General features: G+C 40.3%; 1 protein-coding gene across 2 annotated transcripts in view; it reads right to left on the minus strand.

Annotated features, from left to right (window-relative positions):
• Positions 1-23,258, minus strand: part of Akap13 (A-kinase anchoring protein 13) — a 219,744-nt gene that overhangs the window by 95,454 nt on the left and 101,032 nt on the right. Inside the window, exon 1 of one of the 2 annotated variants that reach the window (XM_059272917.1) lies at positions 15,576-15,726. The exons of the other annotated variant lie outside the window; for it this stretch is intronic. Within the exon in view, the coding sequence (XP_059128900.1) occupies positions 15,576-15,656 (81 nt within the window). The 5' untranslated portion in view covers positions 15,657-15,726. Of the gene's footprint in view, positions 1-15,575; positions 15,727-23,258 lie in introns of those variants that run through there. 2 annotated transcript variants of the gene reach the window in all.

Below are 23,258 nucleotides of genomic sequence, written 5' to 3' on the forward strand. Positions count from 1 at the left end.
CTGATATCAGAACCAGTTAAGATAGGAAACAATGATCACACTTAGGTACAAAGGAGCACAAGAAGCATGAGCAAAATTTCTGATAGCCTAACTTAGGCAATACATGTGGAAGATAAGTATAGCGTGAACAAGTGGGTTAATTCTAAGAACAAAAGGTTATCATAGTATTGCAAAAGAAAAGATATATACATAACAGTAATTGATGGAGGAAGGAAAGGGAAGGCAGAAATAATGTAAATACATTATAGTCTCAAAAAATAAGAAATAATTTAAAAATTCAATTTACTCTACAAACTCACAAACTGAAGAATACCAAAAGGAAAAACTTGGTAAAATGTGATATTTACTAAAATAAATAATCAAAATACTAATAGAAAAAATTCCTTTAAGCTGGGCAGTGGTGGCACACGCCTTTAATTCCAGCACTCGGGAGACAGAGGCAGGGGGATCTCTGTGAATTTGAGGCCAGCCTAGTCTACAGAGTGAGATGGAGGATGGTCAGGGATACACAACACAGTGCAACCCTGTCTTGAAAAACCAAAAACAGCATGAATACAAAATATGCATAAGAAAGTAGTGTCATTCAACAGGAAAACTATAAGGAAGAGGTTGGAAAGATTGCTCCTGGTAGGGGTGCCTGGTGCTCTTCCAAAGGAAACCTGTATAAGGAAGCTCAGAACTGCCTGTAACTCCAGCTCCAGGGCATCTGATGCCCTTCTCTGGCCTCGGGGGCTACCTGCATACACGTATCATACACATACGGACATTAAAAAAAAAATTAAACCTTAAAGGCATATAAATAAATGTCAACTAGAACAGTTAACATTAAAGACTAACAGTATAGAGTGTTGGCCAGAATGTAAAGGAAACATGGACATACTGCTGATGCTATGTGAAAGGAAAATCAAATTTTGGAAACTAAGCCAGTAGTTCCTGTAATGTCAAGCACATACTTATATTCCATCCAGCAATGGACTAAGTTATTAATCCAAGCAAGATCTTTCTTTTAAAATCCCCGCCCCCATCTGCATTCACACTCATGCCACGGTGTGCATGGGGAAGTCAGAGGACACCTTGAGGAATATGGTGCTCTCATACCACAATATGGATCCCTGTTATCAAACTCTGGTCATCAGGCTTGGTAACATCACCTTTACCTACTGAACAGCCTTGCTAGCCCCAAACATATTCCTATCCACACTAAGACAGTTTAATAGTAGCTTAACTCATAACAGATATAATCTGTCATATATCCATACAATGCAATACTCCCAAGGAATGATTAAAACAACATGGACCAATCTCAATAGTATTATGCTAAGAGGCAGAGGGCAAAGTCTAGGCACAGGAGCCTACCTACTGTAAGTTTTAATCTGTATGCCATTTTAGAAAAGGTAAAACTTCAGTGCCAGAAGTCATGTCAGTGATTAACAGGGATTTTGAGGTGAATCAATGTATTCCCATGTGATGGAGCAGTGACTATACAATTTAATGTTTACTAAACCCCACCAAAATTCAAAGGCAAACTGAGTGGGTATGTATGTATGTACATATGTATTTTGGTGCTAAGAATCAAACCCAAGGCTTTGTGGCCCATAGGCAAGGGATCTACCATTTAACTATATCCCTAGCCCACTGAATATTTTACATATAAATTAGACCCTCAATGGCAGTATAAAGTTTTTACAAGCACTTTAATTTTCTAATCTCAGTGAAATTCAACTGAAATTTTAAATAATATGAACAAATTATTATACAGATGAATAATCAGAATGCCAAAAGACACATGCCATAATTTTATTTAGTGCTCTCTAGAATATAGTATATACTGATTATATTTGTGATCACTAGTGAGAAAATACTAAACCACTGTAATGATAAAAATAATTATTTAATGAACACCAACTTGGATGAGGACTTTACTAAAAGATATTTTTTTCTTCCTATTTTTGACAACAGGAGAAATAAATTACTTGTAAGCAACTGCAAGTTCAGACACACATGAAATGAAAACCATCCGCCCATTTCTGCTCATTAGTACAGAAAAGAAAGATAGAGAAAGATGTAGTGAAGTGGAACACAATTTCAGTAGTTTCCTTCCCTAGCATTATACAGAATGTCCTCCCAGGAAGGTCATCTGGCTGTGCAACTGGTAGTGAAGTCAGGGACTTAACAAAACATTATCCACATCCTTCAAAGAACCCAAGGGGCATTTAAACAAGATTTATTATTACTCTGTGTGTGTGTGTGTGTGTGTGTGTGTGTGTGTGTGTGTGTGTACATATGTAAACGCAGGTGCCTGAAGAGGCCAGGGGTGTTGCATCCCCTGCAGCTCACATGTGAGAGACCTGACACTGGTGCTGGGAACCAAACTCTGCAAAAGTACGATGTGCTCTTAGCTGCCGAGCCATTTCTCCGGCCCCAGCAGATTTTCTTTAAAAACAATAACAACAAAAACCAAACAGATAAAGCCAAACTAAGAAACAAAACCCAAGTAGTGGCTCAGAGAATTTTCTGATTTTTAACCTGCATCTCATTTTTACTGTGTCTCTTCAGCCAACATTTTAGAAAAGCTAACACTGTGTGACTTGGAATTTAACCCTTTTCAATATCATCCTGTTACTCCATGGCCAATGTGTAAGAGAAACATTCTTCACCTTGAATATGCATTTACTACACTCTATATTTCTCTCCTTTTAGGTCCTGGTATGTTACATTTAGTGAGCACCCTATTTTGCAAAAAATATATGAAGATAAAAACAAAATTAAAATAAAACCATTTTTAAAAAGAGAATACATTATGTGATGACACATTAGTGTTAAGAAACATTCTTCCAGAAGCCTCAGGCATGTCTGCATGTCTGGTGACTGAACCTTTGTTCTAGACTCTTTCCAAGGCTGAGTGTGTGTCAAACAGACACAAGTTAACTTACTCACTTAAGCTAAAATCTCGGAACCACCACATTTTTTAACAACCAAGTATATATTATTAATTTTTAAAAATATATGTATACCTGAAATATCTCAATGTGACTATATCTTTGTGGCAAAAAGAAATTCTAATTTAAATGAACTTTTAAGTGAGCTATTATGCTTGAATGATCATAAACTAATATTCTTTTCAATTTTTCTATAGTTTCTCAATTTTTTTTTTAAGATTTATTTATTTATTATGTATACAGTGTTCTGTTTGCATGTATCTCTGCAGGCCAGAAGAGGGAGCCAGATCTCATTACAGATGGTTGTGAGCCACCATGTGGGTGCTGGGAATTGAACTCAGGACCTCTGGAAGAACAGCCAGTGTTCTTAACTTCTGAGCCATCTCTCCAGCCCTAGTTTCTCAATTTTATTTTATGGTTATATTCTAATTTTACTTAGTAATTATTTTATAACCATGGTAGTTGACAGGAGACATAAGTCACTATAATAAATTTAGTTTACAAAGATAGTACAGAAGTTCCTGTTTACCCCTTTCCCATTTGCCAACATCTGATATTACTATGGTACATTGCCAGTGTTAAGAAACCAACGGTGGTACAGTGTTGTTAGTTAAAACTCTGAATAAAAGTTTCATGCCTACTGACTAGCATTCAGGGTCTCGGAAGGTACTCTGCAAGCTACCAGAGGATAAAGGCAGTCATTGGTATCACCCAGCCACAACTCTGATGTTTACCACAGTTAACTGATGTTTGCCAGGATTTAAGGTCCACTCTATGAGATGGAACCTATACCTGACAGTTCTAAAGGGCCAAGAACATAGGACTAGGTAAGTCATGGGCTTGGGGGAAAGCCTACTACTTTTATTCTGCTAAAGGAACATGGCAACAAAATAACTAGTGACATACTACTGTACCCACAGATCAGAGCCTCACTCAGCACTCATCAGAGAACCTTCTTCTTGCAGTAGATGGGAATTAACACAGAGACCCACAACTGTACAATTTGCATAAGACTGAGAGATTTGGGGGCAGTTAGCCCTAATAGGATGCTTTCATGCAATCCCGCCTTCAAGGCTCAGGGATGTATCAGGAGGAAGAGGTGGAAAGACTGTAAGAGCCAGAGGTGGTGGATGACTCCAAGGGAAGTGCTTTCCAGCCACATACAGACTCCTGGAGACAGCACATGCAAGATCTGCATAGACTCAAGCCAGCTGGGTCCCAGCACTGAGAGGGGCATGTGGACACAGAAGCTATTTGCAAATGGTAACTGCAGGCAAAGAGAAAATTAATTTTCTTCCATGAACTGTCACTGGATATATAAACCAGGGCAGGCCCAGTATCTGGCCAACACAAAATGAGCTCCGTGTGTGTGTGTGTGTGTACACACTTTTTGTTTTAGCTTAAAAAAAAAGTATTACTTTTTTTGGGGGGGGTAAAGTTGGGTGGGTAGGGAGGTGGCAAAGATCTGGGAGGAGTTGGGGAAGGGAAAAAACATGATCAAAATATTACTGCATGAAAATTATTTTTTTAAGAAAAGAAAAAAAGTTATCTGGATTCACTTACTCTTCCACTCATGCTCTTTTTCTCTTCCAAAGACAATCCAGGATGCCTGCTGTGTTTATTGTGTGTGTGTGTGTGTGTGTGTGTGTGTGTGTGTGTGTACACACGTATGCAACTGAGCATGTGCAACTGTAAAAATTTGCATTTTAGCATCTTTATTCAAATTCTCATCCCACAAAATCTAGTCATTTAGACCATATAATTCCATGTTTTAGACTATTCACAGAGCTATATAATCATCATCATCATCATCATCTAATTTCAGAGCACCATCATGTCAATAAAAAGAAACCCAACATTCAGATCTTTTTCTCTTGGTCCTAGACAAGCACTAAGTCATCTCCTGCCTACTTTAAATAGTTCTTATAAATGTAGCCACATACTCCTGATCTTCTGTGATGTTTCCTTCACTTAGCACAATATTTCCAAGATTCATCCATGTTGTAGTATCACTGTTTTATTAGTGCCAAAAATATTCCATTGTATGGATATATCTCCATTTTACTTATCTAGTCATCAAGTAATGAACATTGGGTTGTCTTGACTTTCCAGCTGCTATGAATAATAATATTACAAACATTTTACACAAATGATTTATACAAGCTGTTTTAGGGACACATGTTTTTATTCCTCTTGAGGATATTCCTGGAAGTGGACTGCTGAATTGCTGCGCACCTGATTAAAACTTAAGAGTTCACTTTTTAGGGAATGTGGCTTGTTTTCCAAAGTGGCTATACCATTTGGCAATTTTGCCACATTTTTGCCAACATTTTTGTTCTTATCTGTGATTTTTCCTGTCATCGTAACAGATGTGGCCTTGCTTCTCTTCTGAAGCATGTTTTTATTTTTTAATAGAAAATATGTTTTATTTTGTTACTTTCTTGAAAAAGGAGGTACTACGGGATACTCATCATGGGTGGTTTTATTCTTTCTTCCTTTCCTTTTTTAAAAAATACATTAAACACCTTCTATGATCACGCACTATACCAAATCTTAAAACTGTAGTTAAAGCCTTGTCCTCAGAGAACTGGGAGTTTGTGTGAGAAGCTTGTCAGTGTGGTCAGTAAGCTTGCCTCACCATCTTTTTCAGTAACCACCATGTGTGGACCAAGACAACGTCTGCTCCTGTGTACACAATTTCTAGCCCTACATACATCTTTTCTGGTCAAGCTACAAATGTTATATTTCAGACAGACAGACAGACAGACACACACACACACACACACACACTATAGCAGATCATGGGCCAATTCAGAATTTACACACTAACCTAGAAGCTTCAGAACTGTGGAATATTAGTTTTTCTGAAGTTAAGGAAGCAATATGCTAAAAGGAAAGCCATATCCACACTGTCTTCTGTTAGAGAGAAGTAAAAATTAACTCCTAAAAAGCTGCTACTGGGCTGGAGAGAAGGCTCAATGGTTATGAACACTGGCTGCTCTTCCAGAGAATCTGGGTTCTATTCCCTGAACTCACATGGTAGTTCACAACAGTCCGTAACTTGAGCCACATGTGTATGTGTGTGTGTGTGTGTGTGTGGGGGGGGACCAAAAAACAAACTATTGGCAAAACAGTTAAGACACGTCATAGCATTCACACAGACTGAGGCAGCAGCACCGGGTCTGCACCAGATGGGGTCCTAGAAGTGAAAGAAGTGGACACACTCCCATGTCCCTAATCCCATCGACAACCACTTGCAAATGAAAATTTAGTTTTCTCCAAAGAAGTCTCACTGAAGAAACAAACTACCTTTTTTTTTTTTTTTTTGGTTTTGGTTTTTCGAGGCAGGTTTCTCTGTGTAAAAGCCCAGGCTATCCTGGAACTCGCTTTGTTGATCAGGCTGGTCTTGAACTCACCGAGATCTGCCAGCCTTTGCCTCCCAAGTGTTGGGATTAAAGGCATGTGCTGCTACACTGGCTGAAACAAACCACTCTTAAGGGTAGGATGCATGCCCAGCAGTAGATGGCCAACAGAAAACAAACACAATGGCATTTTTGGATGTGCCTTGTTCATAGTGTCCTGTCAGAGTTCTTTTATTTGTTCTTTTTTAAACCTTATTCTTTTTTATTGTAATTTTATTTACATTTTTTCTTCTCTCTTTTCACCCAGAGGTTCTTTGCATATACATTATGGTGTCCAGTCTAGTATTTTTTGTGGGATTCCTGAATGTGCGATTGAGTGGATCTCTGTGTCTGGATCTATTTCTTGTGCCTTCTCTTGAACTCTTTCCCCTGTTTGTTTGTTTTGTCCTATTCTGATGAGTTAGGTTTTCTTTTATCTTACTGTATTTTATTTATTATTACCCCTTAGAAGCCTGTTTGTGTTCTAATGAGAGACAGAAAGGGGTGGATACAGATGAGAGGGGAGATGGGGAGGAGCTGGGAGGGGTAGAGGGAGGGAAAAACCAGAATCAGGATATATTATGCGAGGAAAAAAAAGATGTTTTCAATAAAAGGAGGAAAAAGACACTTCATAGTCTTTTGAGTGACAAGACTGTCAGGAATCTAAGGGAAGCTACGGTATCCTTAAATCACAGGTATCACAACCCAGGGCTCTAGAGACTTTTACTTCAGATAGTTAGTAGAAGCAAAAAGGCCCAGTGATTTTCACAAGTAGTTTCACCAAGCAAATAATAGGAGACAGGGCTAAAATGAAAGTATGCTTTATTCTCTAGGGTGGTAGGCAGGGGTGACAAGTTCAGTATTGTGCTGAGAAAATCACTACAGAAATACAGAAACAAAATAGGAAACTGGAGAATAGGTGGGGGCATACTGAAGATCAAGACCAGAGAAGACGGATCTGAACCACGCTGGTCTAGAGGCAGCACATGTAAATACAGTCAGGTTTCCTTTAGAATACAGAAGGAGATGTAAGTGGAAAATTGAGGAAAAGGCAGAATCCACTAAAAGAGAGATGCAGAGGGATCCACAATAAACAGATACAGAAAACTTAAGAGGAGAAGATGTACATGATTTAATTATGCCAAGTCTGAGATGTAACATGTTTTACAAAGGGCTCGCGAGGTGAAAGATGTGAAAGGAAGTTTTAGGTCTAGTTTCACATACTTTTGAGACAATGTTAAAAAAAGTGTGTAAGAGAGCCAAGATTCTCTGTTAGATAACACACACTTAAAGGTGAGGTTAGCTGAAGACAGCTCACACTCACTGGCTTCTTACAAAAACAAACAGCGTATTAGAAAAACACAAATCAAAACCAAAAAATAGCATATTAGGGAAACACAAATCAAAACTAGAATGAGCCATCACTTCATAATCATTTTGCTGTTACTTAAACAAACAAACAAAAAATAACGTAAGTCCTGGGAATGCAATGAACCTGGAAGTCTTTTGAACTGGTGGTAGGGTGTTACTGGTATAAAATGTTAGAGCCATTGTGGCAAACAATGTGGCCATTCCTAAAAACCACGATTACGTTGGCTCAGCAATTTCACTTCTGATAATATACCCCCAAAGAATAAAAGCGGGGTTTCAAGCAGATATTTACACACAATGGTCAGAGCAGCACCATTCACTACAGCCAAGCAGTTAACAGAGCTCAGATGGTCAGGGGTGTGTGTATGTGAAGAAATATAGTATATGATATTACAAAGACAGTTACTTAGCCTTAAGAAGGAAGGAAACTCTGACATATATTACAGTTTGTATAAACTTCAAATATATTATGCTAAGTGATATAAGATAGCCACAATGGACAAATACTGCATGGCTCAATTTATGCAAGGCACCTGGAGCAGTCAAAATCAGATGAAAGCAGGATAATGGTTTCCAGGGAAGAGAGGAATAGAGATTTATTGTTTAACACATGTAAAGTTCCACTTTGGGAAAACGGAAATGTTTTGAGCTATCTAGTAGTGAGAGTTATAAAAAGTATAACTGTTAATACCACTGAACTTATATGGTACCTCCAAATAGTTAAAATGGTAAATTTATTATGATACTATACAACAGATTAAGAAGTGAGTATACAGCAGTTAAGAGATACAAACTTATTTAAACAAAAGTTGACAGGCATCCCACAAAGCCAAAATCATAGCCAGTAATCTGAGCTCAATGCTACCAGTCATGGTCAATGCCATCAGCCAGAGGGCAATCTCCATGTTGCCATGAGTAAAGAAAGAATGTTAATACATGCGTCGGCATTTTCAACCACATCCTGTATAACAGCAATGCAACGGAGCATACATATTCATGTGTGAAGAATATTGTGCTCAAGAGATAGAATTTGGTTTAGAGAACAGCCCTCCTCCTGCCCCATTTCAGAGTCACTGGTGCGGCGGACAGGTCTGCACCACCCTCACTCAGGTCTGGTCTTCATCTCCACAGCTGCATTCTTCTGTAACAATAAGGCAACTACAAGCCACAATACGTGGCTCCCTTAGAAATATTTTCATACAGTTGTTAGATCAGATATAATGCCAGGCACTGAGCACACGTGTGTCGTAGGAGATCAAAAGTTAACAGGCATTTCTAACTAAAGCAATGCTTGGTCACCTATTATTAGTCCCTTTCCCCAAAAACTGTCTCTACAGACAACATGTTTGCAAACTAAAAATAAACTGGTTCCTTGCACTGTACTCTTCTTTGTTATTTTTTAAAGTCAATTCTGAGTAGGCTTAGCCAAAGGTTCAGATCAATGGGAACACTACTAGTATTTTGAGATTAGGAGATTTCCCACAAAGATTTTGCTCTCATGCAACCACACAGCTATGAGTAAAATATAGGGTGGGTAAGTGACTCACTGGCTAGAAAAAGTAGGGACGAGTTTAAGATGATTCAGAAATTTCACTTAGCAGGTAGCTAAAAATTAGAAACAAATTTTAGTGTCTGTCTCACTTAGAGAGAAGTCACTCAGAACACAATAGTGACTCTTCAGCTAAAAAATGTCACGGGTTCTGCCCTGCTGATAAGTAGTGCCATGAACACCAGCTTGGACACCACAGGGACTCAGTAGTCCAAAAGTCCAGGGAGTTACAGTGTATACTGTATGGTATACGTACATAATGAAAGGTACATTGTAAGAAATGTCAGACCCATCCTGTTTTTTTCCCACCCAACCATTCAGTGTAACCCAAGGACCTCTGTGACAACCTGAGTCACCCATACTGAGACTCTACAGTTTGGAAATAGAGGTACATATTTTCAAAATATCTTGCTCCTGCCAGTATCAGTGCTACTGTTTATAATTGAATATCCTAATAATACAGGCTATTGTAACACCCAGTCTTCCCTCCTGGCCACTACCAATACTTATTTCCTCTGCAACCTTCCTATGCAATCCAGTCAAAGATTCAAGGCTGAAAACGGGAAGCAGAAATCCACCATCTGAACACATAAGCCAACACTTGGGTCAAATTTTTATCAGGTACTTGAAAAACTATGCCTGGCTGTCCTTAGTCCCGACTTCCTTATGTCCTTCAGTTTTGCTGCATTGTGCCTGCAAAGTTTTAAAGGATGTGGCCGGGCGGTAGTGGCACATGCCTTTAATCCCAGCACTCGAGAGGCAGAGGCAGGCGGATCTTTGTGAGTTCGAGGCCAGCCTGGTCTACAGAGCAAGATCCAGCAAAGGGGCAAAGCTACACAGAGAAACCCTGTCTCGGAGGGAGAAAAAAAAAAAGTTTTAAAGGATGCAGATTTCCAGAGGATGAGGATTTCTCTGGAAAATCTGCTAGAGACAGAGACAGAGATAGACTATTTCTTCAGCTACTGAGGTTGTATGGCCTGTCTAAGCACTGAGCATAGAGGGAGGGTCATTTTTAAAGTATTTTCATTTGTCATACAGAAAACACTTGAAAATGCTGCTACCATTCAACTAACATTCTGAATTGCTAGCTACAAAACTGGCTCCCATTAAACTTTCAGTAACATTAGGATTATGTTACTATTAATTTGTAGGTTTTTGTTTTTTCCGGGTACTCAAACTTATTAAACTACTAAAGACACAAGCGGGACCTAAAATCATCCAAAATCAAGAATTAATCTTACATTAACAAGTCTGGTCACACACTGCTGGGTGCCTCTATTTTGGTATGCTAGTATGGGAGTAAGCTTCAAACACTTGGTTCTTCTAGGAATGCTCTTAGTTGCCATAGTCTAGCTATGGAAGGCTCTCATCAGTCAACACATGAGGTTAACATGAGTTTCTTGAAGAACAATGGGGAAAAGGGCATGCTGGTACCAAAGGACCCCTGCAAGAATTAAAATTATCTCATATCCCATTTTAAACATATGATTTATAGTTACAAACCATTTATCAAAAGAGCTAGAAGCCATGTGCGTATGAAGAAAGAGGAGGCAAGGGAGGAATGCCATAAGCAAAGGAAGAGGGATGTCTATAAGTATGCTGTGTTAGGGGGCAGGGAACACAATTCAGCTAGGTTCTATTATTTATAAGACATTTCAGAAAGCCTACATGGAGTGGAGTCAAGATCGGTACACACCTGTAATCCCAGCACTTGGGAGGCAGAGGCAGTACTATTAGGAGTTTAAGGTCAGCCTTGGCTATGTAGTGAGTTCAAGGCTAGCTTGGGCTACTGAGACCTTGACTCTGACAGACAAGGCTAATTAAACAAAAGTGATAAACAATGTAGATCAGATTTTAAAGTAAGCCACAGAAAGTATGGGTATATAACACAAATGGGGAATGCTGAAGCTAATTCACAGTGAATTATCTGAATGTCAACCGTTAGGGATTGGAGTTCTAAGTACAGAATAACAAAGTAAAAGGCTCACAATCTAAACCTTGAGATTATATTTAATTTCTATATTCTTTTTAAAAAATTTCTGTATTCTTACATTAAAGTTATTAGTACAATTAAAAATTATGCTAGCACAAGGCTTATGAATCTGTATTTACAAGTCTTAAAACAAATTCATTTCAATCTAGAAATATCTATTAAAGCCAGGTATGGGGGCTGGAGAGATGCCTCAGAGGTTAAGAGCACCGACTGTTCTTCCAGAGGTCCTGAGTTCAATTCCCAGCACCCACATGGTGGCTCACAACCATCTGTAATGAGATCTGGTGCCCTCTTCTGTGTACATAATAAATAAATAAATCTTTAAAGCCAGGTATGGTGGCACACGCCTTTAATCCCAGCACTCAAGAGAGCAGAAGCAGGTGGATCTCTTCGTTCCAGGCCAGCCTGGTCTACATAGCAAGTTCAATGCCAATTGGGGTTAAGGCAGTAAGACTGATTTAAAAAAAAAAAATCAATAAAGTTTTAAATAGGATTAAGATATCTCATTCTGTATGCATAAGTACACTGATCAACATATGAAAAGAACCAACTTCTTTGTATAAAAAAGTAAACTTCTATGTAAAAAGTAGGGTGAGAATGTGTAGACGATCTCTTGAGAATTTAAGTGGTGCATGCATCCACTGTAATGTCTCTGTGTGTATATGTTTGCACATAGGTAAGGAAGCCAGAGGTCAATGTTGGTATCTTCTCCATCATACTCTATTTTACTATTTAGACAGTCTCTCACTGGACCTATAGATCTAGTCAGCAAGCCTCAGGAATTCTGTCTCTGTCACCGCAGCACTGGGATTACAGGTGTGCCCTGCCATGCCTGACTTTTACAGGGGTGCTCGGGACCTAAACCCAGGCACTTTTATCGACTGAGCCATTTCCCCAGTCTCCTAACATAGTTTTAAAACACTGATAGAAAATACTGAAATTCAAATAATGTGAAAGTAACTGGGGGACATTACTGAGAGGGAGGGAGAGAAAGAAACACAAGAATTAATTACAGAGAGAACCTGCTACAAACTATGAGGCAAAATGAGCCCATATCTATCCAAAGTTCCATAAAAAGGATTCCTACACTGGGAAAGAATTAATCAACATAATGTCCAAGACTTCTTGTAATAAAGTTTACAACAGAAAATAATGTACACTCGTGTGTGTGTGTGTGTGTGTGTGTGTGTGTGTGTGTGTACACTCATGTGATAAAAGGAATGGGTCAACTCAAAGGAGGCCTAGGACAGCAAGAAAATGCATGGGCTGTGAAGAATTTGACCTGGGGTTACAGCCTATCATTGATTACATATGAAGTGTGACATAGGGAAATTACTGGCTACTCTCATCCGTTTTCTTGTATGTGAAAAGAGATAATGAATAAGAATGCAAACGTTCAATGCTTATGTCTCCTGTCAATTCTCTCCTTATTTCCCTCCACCACACAAAGTCATTTAACTATGTTGGGGTCTGCCCTAATGGGATTCCCACACTGCCAGAATGATCTTTTTAAAAGCAAAGTGAGAAAGGATCCCCACCATGGCTGCCTGCTTTTGGCATGAACTCTGGCTCCAGCCTTCTTACAATGAACTTGCTGCTTGCTCTGCAGAATGTTCCTAGCTGTCAGGTGCACCTATCTGTTTCTCTGTTCCTCGGAGACTCTGCCCATTCTTTCCAGAAACTGTCCTTCATCCTTCATAGAGGCATCTTCTCCTCCTCTGGAGTGCTGCCCCGCCCCCATGACACACCCTACCTGTTCCTGTCCCACCACACAGTTTTCCCTTGTTTCTCTGGTTACTGCTGATATTATGAAGAGTCCCTCAGACTCAGCACCTGTCGGCTCTGTGATAGGCATTTAATGCATTTATAATGTACAATTCTCAGTCATGTTTCTAGTATTTCTTCATAGAAAATGGGGTAAAATAATCACTGCCTGACAACTAAGTCTCAAGTCAAATAATTCATAGAAAGGGGAAATATAAAATAGCATCTCCAAATTAAGAAGCCTGAACTCAGTTAGCTTTATTCACATAAAACTTTCATGCTTGACTAGGCTGCATGATACTACATATTTTTAGGTTTCTTTTTATTTGATTTTATTAAATTTTTTAGATTTATTTATTTTACATGTATGAGTGTTTTGCCTATATATACATATGTGTACCAAGTGTATGACTGATGCATGTGAAATTCGGGAGAGAGCATTGGATACCCTGGTACTGGAGTTAGGGATGGTTGTAAGTCACCATGTGGGTGCTGGGAATCAAACCCAGGTCCTCTGCAAGAACAAGTGCTTTTAACTGCTGAGCCTCTCTCCAGCACCTATTTATTATTTTATACATAAAATAATGGTTTTCATTATGACATTTAAATATGCACATCATTGTACTTTGCTATTTGCCCTCATAACCATCTCTCTCTCTCTCTCTCTCTCTCTCTCTCTCTCTCTCTCTCTCTCTCTCTCTCTCTTTCTTTTTTTGGTTTTTCGAGACAGGGTTTCTCTGTGTAGTTTTGCGCCTTTCCTGGAACTCCCTTTGTAGACCAGGCTGGCCTCGAACTCACAGAGATCTGCCTGCCTCTGCCTCCCGAGTGCTGGGATTAAAGGCGTGCGCCACTACTGCCCGGCTATAACCATCTCTTGTCCTTTCTCCCCACTTCTGCCACCGAAACAGTACCCTCTTTGCCCCGCTTCCCCCCCCACTGAGATGGGGAAGGAGGATGGAGGCAACAGGAGAGGAGGAGAGGGCAAGAGAGACTCCTTGTGACACAGAATGAGAGTGTTCGGCCCTTCCCTGGCCTGTGAAATCAAAAGGCATCATAAAACAAAGATCCTAGAAAGTAGTCTCTCCACATTTATTATGTAAGGGGGCAAAATATCAAAAGATAATTGTTATCTCTCAGAAAAAATGACTTTTCAGAGAAATTAAAACCAACAACAGCTTTGGAACAAGTTCAAAACACCAAATTACAAAGTAGGCCTGGCAAGTTCAACCACCTGAGAGCGATTACCGAGGGACAGGGACACCACACCACCACAAATCACAGTTCCTCTCAGTGCCACACCCAGTGTGGCCTTTCATGGGCTTCTGTGTCTAGGTCTCCGAGCTCATTTGCCAGCTTCTCTTAGGGAGAAGATGAGGTAACCCATACCTGAAAAGCCAAGGGAAGAGGGTTGGCGTTTTGGGCCAGCCAGAGCTGCTTCAGCAAGTTTAGTAAGTGCTGGCACGGGGGAGGGCTCAGTGGATTAAGGTGCGTGCCCTTGGATCCCTAGGACCTGCTAGGTGGAATGACAGAACAAAGTCCCCCAAGCTGTCCTCCAACCACAACAGGTGAGCCATGCCACACGCACACATCAACAAACATTTTAAACGTAATAAAAGAAAACAGGTTATCTCAAGTACTAAACTGAGTTGATACCAATAATAGACTCCCACCATTTCCTTAACCCAGACATTATATTAGCACTTTATCCAAAATACTCCTTTTCTACTTAACCCGCTCCACCCTCCCAAATTTAGATGTTCAGGTTCTTTGGCATTAGTGAAGTACTTGGTTGACTTCCAATTTCCCTGCCTTTGCCAGAAAACTGCTAAACTTCCAAAAAGTACTCCATGAGTTGTCCAACATTCCCAGACTCCGGTCTTACCGAACGTAGAAGTTCTTACTAATTTTAGATTCAAGGAAGCCTTCTGTGAACAATTAGGCTGTCCAGAGTCTCCACCCCCTTCCTGCTTAGACACCCAACATTACTAATGATGTGAACTCAAACAAATGCAGCTGATCAACAGTCAGAAGCTACAGCAGAAAAAGAAGAGTCAAACCAAACGAAGAATGAGACAGCAGGAGGACAGATAGGAAGGACGGACACAGACAAAAGGACCAAGAGACAGAAAGGGAAGCTCACAGAGAAAGAGCTTCAGGCAGAAGGGAGGTAGAAGTGGGGTGTGGGGATGGGACAAGCAACAGAAGACAGGCATTCAGCAAAAGGGAACTCGGAGGGTGTATTCTCTCTCTGTGACTCTTCAATATGAGCCTCTCCTGAACACAGATTCTACTTTAAAGCAAGTAAAACTGTATTTCAGTAATAAGTGCTTTGATGTAGACACACACACACACACACACACACACACACACACACTGCTTCTGTTCCGGTATTTCTCTAAAGAATTTGAAAATCACCCCCTTCTTGCTCTTTCTTCACTGTTAGCCCAGGCTTTCTCACACTTCATCCCATTTTAGGAAGGACCAAGACATGGCTACTGGATAGAGAGAGAAAACAGCCTGGAGACCTTCAGACTGTGTAAGGTGTGGCCCCTTCTTACCTTCAGCAACACCACATCGACAGTCCTGTCCACTTTGGAGATGTCACACAGACTATAGCGCCTCTTGTGCCGTTCATACATTTTGTCCAGATGCAGAAAAGAAGAGACAAAATGTAGACGTATACCTACTTAACCCAGGGACCAATGTGCTCACACAGATCCAGAATTCCAAATTTCTCACAGTGGGAGGGAGGAGACTTCTGCTTCCAGATTCCTCTATATAGAAAATTCTTGGGTTATGAAAATTAAACTAAAAAAAAAAAAAAAAAGCAGAATCCAATTCCATGAACGGGGTGAGAACTTTCTGGCAACTTCAGAGCACTGATGGATGAATTTAGAATTCATACTATAGCAGTAACTGCCTCGAGACCGTTGCTGTGCAGATCTTGACTGAAAGAGAAGCACACATCTTTTCCATCACCGCCGAGAACTCCAGTAGAAAAATTAAGAATGCACGGGCTAAGCATAATGGTTGGCACGTGTATCCAGAAAACCCAGAGCCAGTCATAAAAACCCAGTATGCACTCCGCCACGAAGAACGGAGGATTAAAAAAAGGAAGATAATGGCTATTTCAAAGGGATGGCATGAGAGACTTCCTTAAAACAACAAAGGCAAGGAAATCTATACAGAAAAAATTTTAAAAAGACAGGGAAAGAAAAAAAAGCTGGAAGTACTCTCTGAAGGATCCAGTATTTTAGCCAGTCTCCAACTCCTTCGGCGGCAGCGGCGGCGGCAGGGCTGGATTTCGACTTAAGCTGAAAGTGTCTAAGGCCGGCAGAGTACAAGGAAAACAGACCACTCCTCCAGATGTCCTCCTTCCTTCCCTCTCTAGCTGGCTGCCTCGAGCTAGCCCGGCCCTCCGCAGCCTCCACACCCTTTGCCCTGCTCTCTCAAGATCGTCATTACTTGCCCTTTCAGATCTGTACCAGCAGCCTTGGAGGTTTGAAAACCTAATTGCAGTGGTGGGAACATGATTCATCTACAGACGAAGAGAAAAAACAAGGCTTCCTTTTCCAACAGGCTTCCTCCTGCTCCTCCTCCTCACAAGTCCCCAGTGAAAAAGGCTCTGTCAGACATTGCAAGAAGCAACCTCAGTCCCTTTGATGTCAGTAGTATGCTAATAAAGCAAGGAGGTGTTATCCTAAACACTACAAGTCTGTACAACAGCCTTAGCTATTCAGGGAAAATGCAGAACACTGAACTCAGCTAAAGCATATACTGCAACTCCCTTCAGAATGCAAAGCAATGATTTAATATCAGAAAAATGTTAGTCAAATATTTCAGAGTTATGTCTCTACGATGTAGAATTGCCTATAAAAATGTCTGGCAAGGTTTAGAAATCACTAAGAGTCAAGGTTTTGTTTTAATCTTGGGTTTGAGAATGCTTTAAAAAAGTTAGAGACGGTATAGGATAAATGTATGCATGTTTGCATGTTTCTTAGTACTCTTGTGACTAAGAAGAGGCACCTGGCTGAGACTTCCTTCCCCTTCACATCTCTCATTCACATTAACTAAGCCCTGTGCAGAACACTGTGACTTCATTTGTCTGCGTTCCTGCTACTCCAGACCTTTCCAGTTGCCAACCTACTGTGCCTCAGAGCAGCCCTTGTCTAGAGAGCATTCCTTCACTTCAGACGTTTTTCTTAGTGTAACCCACTCTGGAGGGGGAAGGAGCAAGAGGAACAGAAGAAGCAAAAAGGAGGGACGGAGGGAGGGAGGGCAGAGAGATGGACAGACAAAAAAGTGGGCTGGGCGTGGTGACGCATGCCTGTAATCCCAGCACTATGGAGACAGAAGCAGGAAGATCTCTGTGAGTATGAGACCGGCCTGATCGACATGGTGAGTTCCATGACAGCCAGGGCTATGTAAAGAGACCCTGTCTCAAAAACAAACCAAAAGGGAAAAGAAGGCGTAATTAACTCTTTCCGGGAGAAGCTGTCCTATATTCTCTCTGAGCCGGACAGAGAGCAGTCCCTTACACAGATGTGGAGAATGTGAATGTACAGTTTTAAATACCACAACAGAAAGGAAGAGAAGCGATTAAATATCCCAGTTTCTGTCAATATTGCAAGCGAAGATGGTGAAAGGTATTTTCTTTTGGAAGCTGTAAAAGGGGTAAAGAAGGTCTGATGATTCACCATTTTCTCAGACCAGGTGTTTAAAGTTGCTAACCCACTTAAATGAGAGAAATACAGCAAACCCAGCTAAGGCTGGAAGCGTTTTCTCTCATCCATCTGTCTACCCAGACATCACAGTCTCAATTCTATCTAACACAAGCCTCATCTCCCCTGACCCTCACAGGTACATTAAAAGTATAAAGGTGGGTGATGTCCTCTTTCTGGTGCTCTAGAGAAGAAGCCTCGGCCTCCCATGCCAGCACCATGTGCTGCTTTTCAGTATAGAGAATGCTAAATACAGTAGAAACAAGACAATTAAAGAGATTAAGAAGTTGTAAATAAAATTCCTACTTAAGCTAACCAAAAGCATGGGAATCTGGCCAGGAATTACACATACTTTCATCCTATGTGGTTTAAGGGCACAGACTGGAAGGCCCTGGAGGGGCAGGCTTTAGTGTACGGAAAATTGACTGCCTATTATCTTTTATGGATCAACTTTCACCAAGCTATAATTTAGAATCCCCTCTTCCCAATGAACACAGAGCTGCCTCCCCCCTGTTCTCAACATGGTTTGCTCCTCTCTGCCTCGCCCTCTGTTCTAATTAGAATCAAATGTTTCCTGCTTGCAAGTTCCCAGGCATCTCTCTAGGGAATCGGAGACGCTTTAATCACTGGAAAGCTTTTCTATACCAATGCTATCAAACCAAATAAAGATAATCTATAGCAATTTAATAGACATTCTGTGCCTTGCATAAGAAGCAAACAAACAAAAAACAAGGTCTCAGTCCTTGGAAACTTTACATAATCAGAGAGAAATGTTTCAAAACCATTACAATTTTCTGAACTACACTAGAGCGCTTGTTTGAAATATGTAGATTAACCTTTTTGTCTGCTGGCTTTGGGCTAGAAATCTAGATTTTTCTCTCCTCTCTGCACACATAAACATATTAAAAAGACAATTTAAAATCGCCCTTGCTAATCTGTTTCTTCTCAGAAAACAAATGCTTTGGGTGGGGTGGAAAGTCTGTTTGCTCTCCCCTTTGGATCTGCTGGGCACTCCCCCATGGAAGACAGAATCTGCAGTCTGTGCTTTTGCTGCTGAGGCTACAATTCCAAGTTTTTTATCAAAAACATCTGGAACCACTGAACAGTTATTCTGTTAGGATTTTGAAATGCAGCAACCAATCATTTCACATCTAAACCAAAGATGAAAGCTACAAATTTAAAGGAGAGTGTAAGTATATTTCTCTGTTCCTTCAAGTTTGGGAACTTGCAGGAAAACACAGATTGTTTGTAAGCATGTACATGTTTACAGCATCAATCCGCTCTCTCCTCTCTGTGACTGTCAGCCCACTCTCTAAGGAGCACCAACCCCTTCAAGAGAAGCAAAAGTGCTCCTAGATTAGTGCACGCCATGGGTCTAACATGGAATCCCAATTATTCCAGCACAAGAATCTACTGAGAATTGTTACACACTTTTAAACTACCACATTTTTGCTCGTTGAGTTAAAATTTTCTTGATTTCAGGATTAAATTCATTACCCAAATTGTTTAGAATTTAGGGACCAACACTGTGTGGTTCTTTGGTTCTAGTTAGGTTAGAAGCTTGCAAGCAGTCTACAGTAAAGCTTCTGAATTAGGACGCCACCTAGTGGAAATCCTGAAACTAAGGGCCAAAAAAGCTTGGGCCTCTCAGGCCACTAAAATCTGAAAGCCCTAAGTGAACATAAAGTAGTAATGCTTGACACACAAAGATCAATTCAGCTTGGCAGGGAACACAGGACACTGAAATAAAAATCAGGGTCCTTGCTTCTTTAGGTGAGCCAGTGTTTCCCTGAGCAAGTTGGAAAGTATTAATCTGATGGTGTGGATTTGGAATTCTGGAATGTACAAAAGAAGGTGGTTCAACGCTGGACCCACCCAAAGTTCTTTCTTCTTCTCTATTACTACATACTGTTATACTGTTATTTGGGGACACTAAGCTTTTTTTTTTTTTTGGCCACGTGTCATAAAGAAGTTCAGAAGGGTGTGGATGAATGAACAGCAAAGGAAAGAGAATTGAGACATTTTCTAAAAACCATTATCATTGCAGATTGTATTTTCCACTTCTAGTTTTCGAATGAGACAGGAAGGAAGACAGGTTTTACTACGGCTAACAGTTTACACCCACCTACGCATTACACGTTTGTTGAACACCTGAGGAACACTTGTCTGATTAGAATAGATTCCTTCCAGTGAGATAGGAGAATGTGTGCGCGGGGAGAGAAGAAAACTATTTAGAAAGGTTGCAAAGGCACCGTTTCCATCCAGGGTTTGACTCCAGTGTTTAAGCGACAAGAAGAGCCCTGCTCTTTCCTCTTGGCATTTCACTAGACAGAGACTTATAAGGTGCAAAAAGGGACAATCAGTAAAATCAAGGGAATTAGTACTAGTATGAGAAAACACCTCCTTCGCTTTAACCCTTTAGTGCCACTGCAAAGGCGAGGGGCACACACAGTTTAGGTAGAAGCAGTAAGTTGTCTAACAATTTAATCAACCACTGAGCTAACCACCGAAAGAGGGTGGCTTCACAGAGAAGTCTCTTCACAGACAGATGCTCCTTACCAGGGTGAAGCCTTACAGAACAGGCACACCAATGGTAAATCAACCACTAGCTTTCTGAAATAAAGAGCAAAGGTCTGTAATACCAGCACTTAGGGAACTAGAGACTAGAGGATCAGGAGTTCAAGGTCAGTATTGTATATGTGAGATCCCATATTTAAAAAAAGACACCCTCCCCCCAAATAAAACTGGGCGGTGGTGGCATACACCTTTAATCCCAGCACTTGGGAGGCAGAGGCAGGTGGGTCTCTGTGAGTTCGAGGCCAGCCTGGGCTACAGAGTGAGTAGTTCCAGGAAAGGCGTAAAGCTCCACAGAGAAACCCTGTCTCGAAAAACAAAAAAATTTTTTTAAAAAGAAAGAAAAAATGAAGGGGAAGGAGGAAGAGGAGGAAGAATGAAAGAGGGGGAGGTGGGAAGGGAAGAAAAAAGTCAGGAAAGAGAGAAAAAAGGAGGAAGAGGAAGAAAGGAGAGGAAGGAGGGAGAAAAAGAGGATGATGGAATTTTACCTGAAAAAGCTGATAGATAGTTCCGTTTGTAGACTGTGTTTTCTGAAGCAAGACTATACTAGTACAATGCTGGCTGAATGTCTCTTGTTCACCAAGACATGTTTATGCATTATGTTTTGTTTATTCCTAAGGAAGACCTATAAGGTGGTCAGGTATGGTAACAGACATCTGTGACCTCACCTATTCTGGAGGCAGAGGCAAAAGGAACCATTAAGGCCAGGATTTCAAGGTGAGCTTGGCAACATAGTTTAAAAAAAAAAATCTTCAACAGGAAAATCAGGAAGACAGGAAAGACAAGGGGAAAGAAGGAAGGAGAGGGGGAGGAAGGAAGGAGGTAGAAAGACTACAAGGAGAAGTATTAATTCCTACTTTACAAATGAGTTATAGCATCCAGAGTTTAAATCAGTTGTACAATATCACACAGTTAATCAGTTTGCATTAATCCCTATCTGTATGTATTCTTGGTTTCCAAGACAAAAGTAAATTTGTCATTTGAGAAGTTCCAGAAATCAAAAAGAAATAAAATGAAAATAGAGAAAGCATAAATTAAAATTTCTCATTTCTCATCACATTAGTATAGCTGATTCTAAGTAAATGCAAAATGACAAGAACAGATTTTATTTTTAGAATAAAAACAGCAATAATTTGATTCATTTTACACCCTTGTTTTAAACAGATTTGGTTTATCAGCATTTTATTTAACACATTTCAGTTTTAAGTTTCTCATTAAGGAAATATCTTTCAAGCATTAGAATGAACACATCTCATATGCAGACCACAATCAGTCTGGATGCTGATGACCATCATGGTCGGATTCTGCAAACGAGGACCTGAGTATTCCCACCCTACTTTCTTGCCTCTGTAACAAACAGCTGTCTCTTATGGCAGCATTTCTAACATTTGAAGATCACTGTGTTCCTCAGAGTTTCTTTTCTGGGCAACGACTCCCACAGGTGTGTCTTATACAAACGGATGCATTCTGCCTTGCTCTACATACTAAGCTCCTTATGATGGGGAAGGTCAAAACAAAATCTACCAAAACAGTAGAAACTGCAGTGATTGACATTTAGTGTAACTGCCACAACACTAGAAGATGAGCTTATTATGAAATTAGCTCACTTTTTTTTCAGTCCGAGTTATTTTCTAAGTAGGTCTTTCCTGTACCATGATCTTGTAATGTTACTGTAAAGCCCCATGCATCCTTCTGTGCCAGATTATTTTACGAGTTTTAATTTATCATTTGGCCGTAGCAAGTATTTCAAACCTAAATTCAGTCACTAATAAAACAGTTCTTCCTTGAATCTGTTTTAACTATAAGAACAAGGATAGCAAAGGAACACAGACCTACCACTAAAAACTTTGACAGTACACCAAACTACCCAAAGTACTATTTAACAATACCTTATTTCTTTATTTCTTATGTATGTGTGTACACATGCAATGGTGTACAGTATAAGTTAGAGAACAACTTGTGGGGACTTCTACCATGTGGGTTCTAGGGAATGAACTCAGGTCAACAGGCTTGGGAGCAAGCACTTTTCCAAGGCTAAACCACCACATTGCCCCCCACCTCACCCCAGTAAGCACTCTTGAGATAAGAGTTCAACTGAACCCTGAGTCGAAGGTCTTTAAAATATAGGACAGTCAGTACAATTTCTAATTTTTCTGCAATAATTAACACATTTTAGATCAATAGTGTCACTCTATCCAGGATAACACTACTATTTAGAAGGGGAAGTAAGACACTATTTATGCTGTTTGACACTTTCTCTGTCTGGTTATGAACTTTATCTGATACCAGATGCCAAAGTCTGCCTCATCGGATCAACCACAAACTACATTTATTGCCACTTTTTCATTTTCCAGCAATGGTTCTTTAACGTAATAGTGACAAGAAATCTGGCTTTAGGTAACTATGAACTTTGCTTTCAGGAAAATAAGCGCAAATAATATCCTCCCTTTCCTTCTCCTCTACAGTGTGACTAGCAAGAAGAGTGTGCTTTCTCCACCTTTTAAGTGGTCTTCCCAATGCATTCCACACTGGTTTTCTGCGTCTCTGCACAAACACCGACACACTAGCGCTAGCAACGCTAACCACTCCATTGTTACAGCAGGAGATGAAAGACAACGGTGCCTTACATTCAGGTGGGTGGAGGCAAGACTAGAAGTTAAGGGTTAAACATTGTTAACAATGTTATGATTCTGGACACTGAAGGCCAGAGAACGAAGAGAACCAAGTGTCATATCTGACTAGATGTCTGCCTGGGCAATGAATTCAAAGGTGGCATGAAGTAGGAGAGAATTGACAGCAGAGGAAGATGCTAAGTTCAGTTTAAGATCACAGCGATATTCAAGAGGAGCTGTGATAAGCAGTGGAATTCATGCTTATGTCTAGAACTCAGGAGAATGGTTAAGAATTAGGTATACAGATTTGGAAACCAAAACACAGATAAGAAAT

This window comes from Peromyscus eremicus, chromosome 1 (assembly GCF_949786415.1).
Source record: "Peromyscus eremicus chromosome 1, PerEre_H2_v1, whole genome shotgun sequence".
Lineage (NCBI taxonomy): Eukaryota > Metazoa > Chordata > Mammalia > Rodentia > Cricetidae > Peromyscus > Peromyscus eremicus.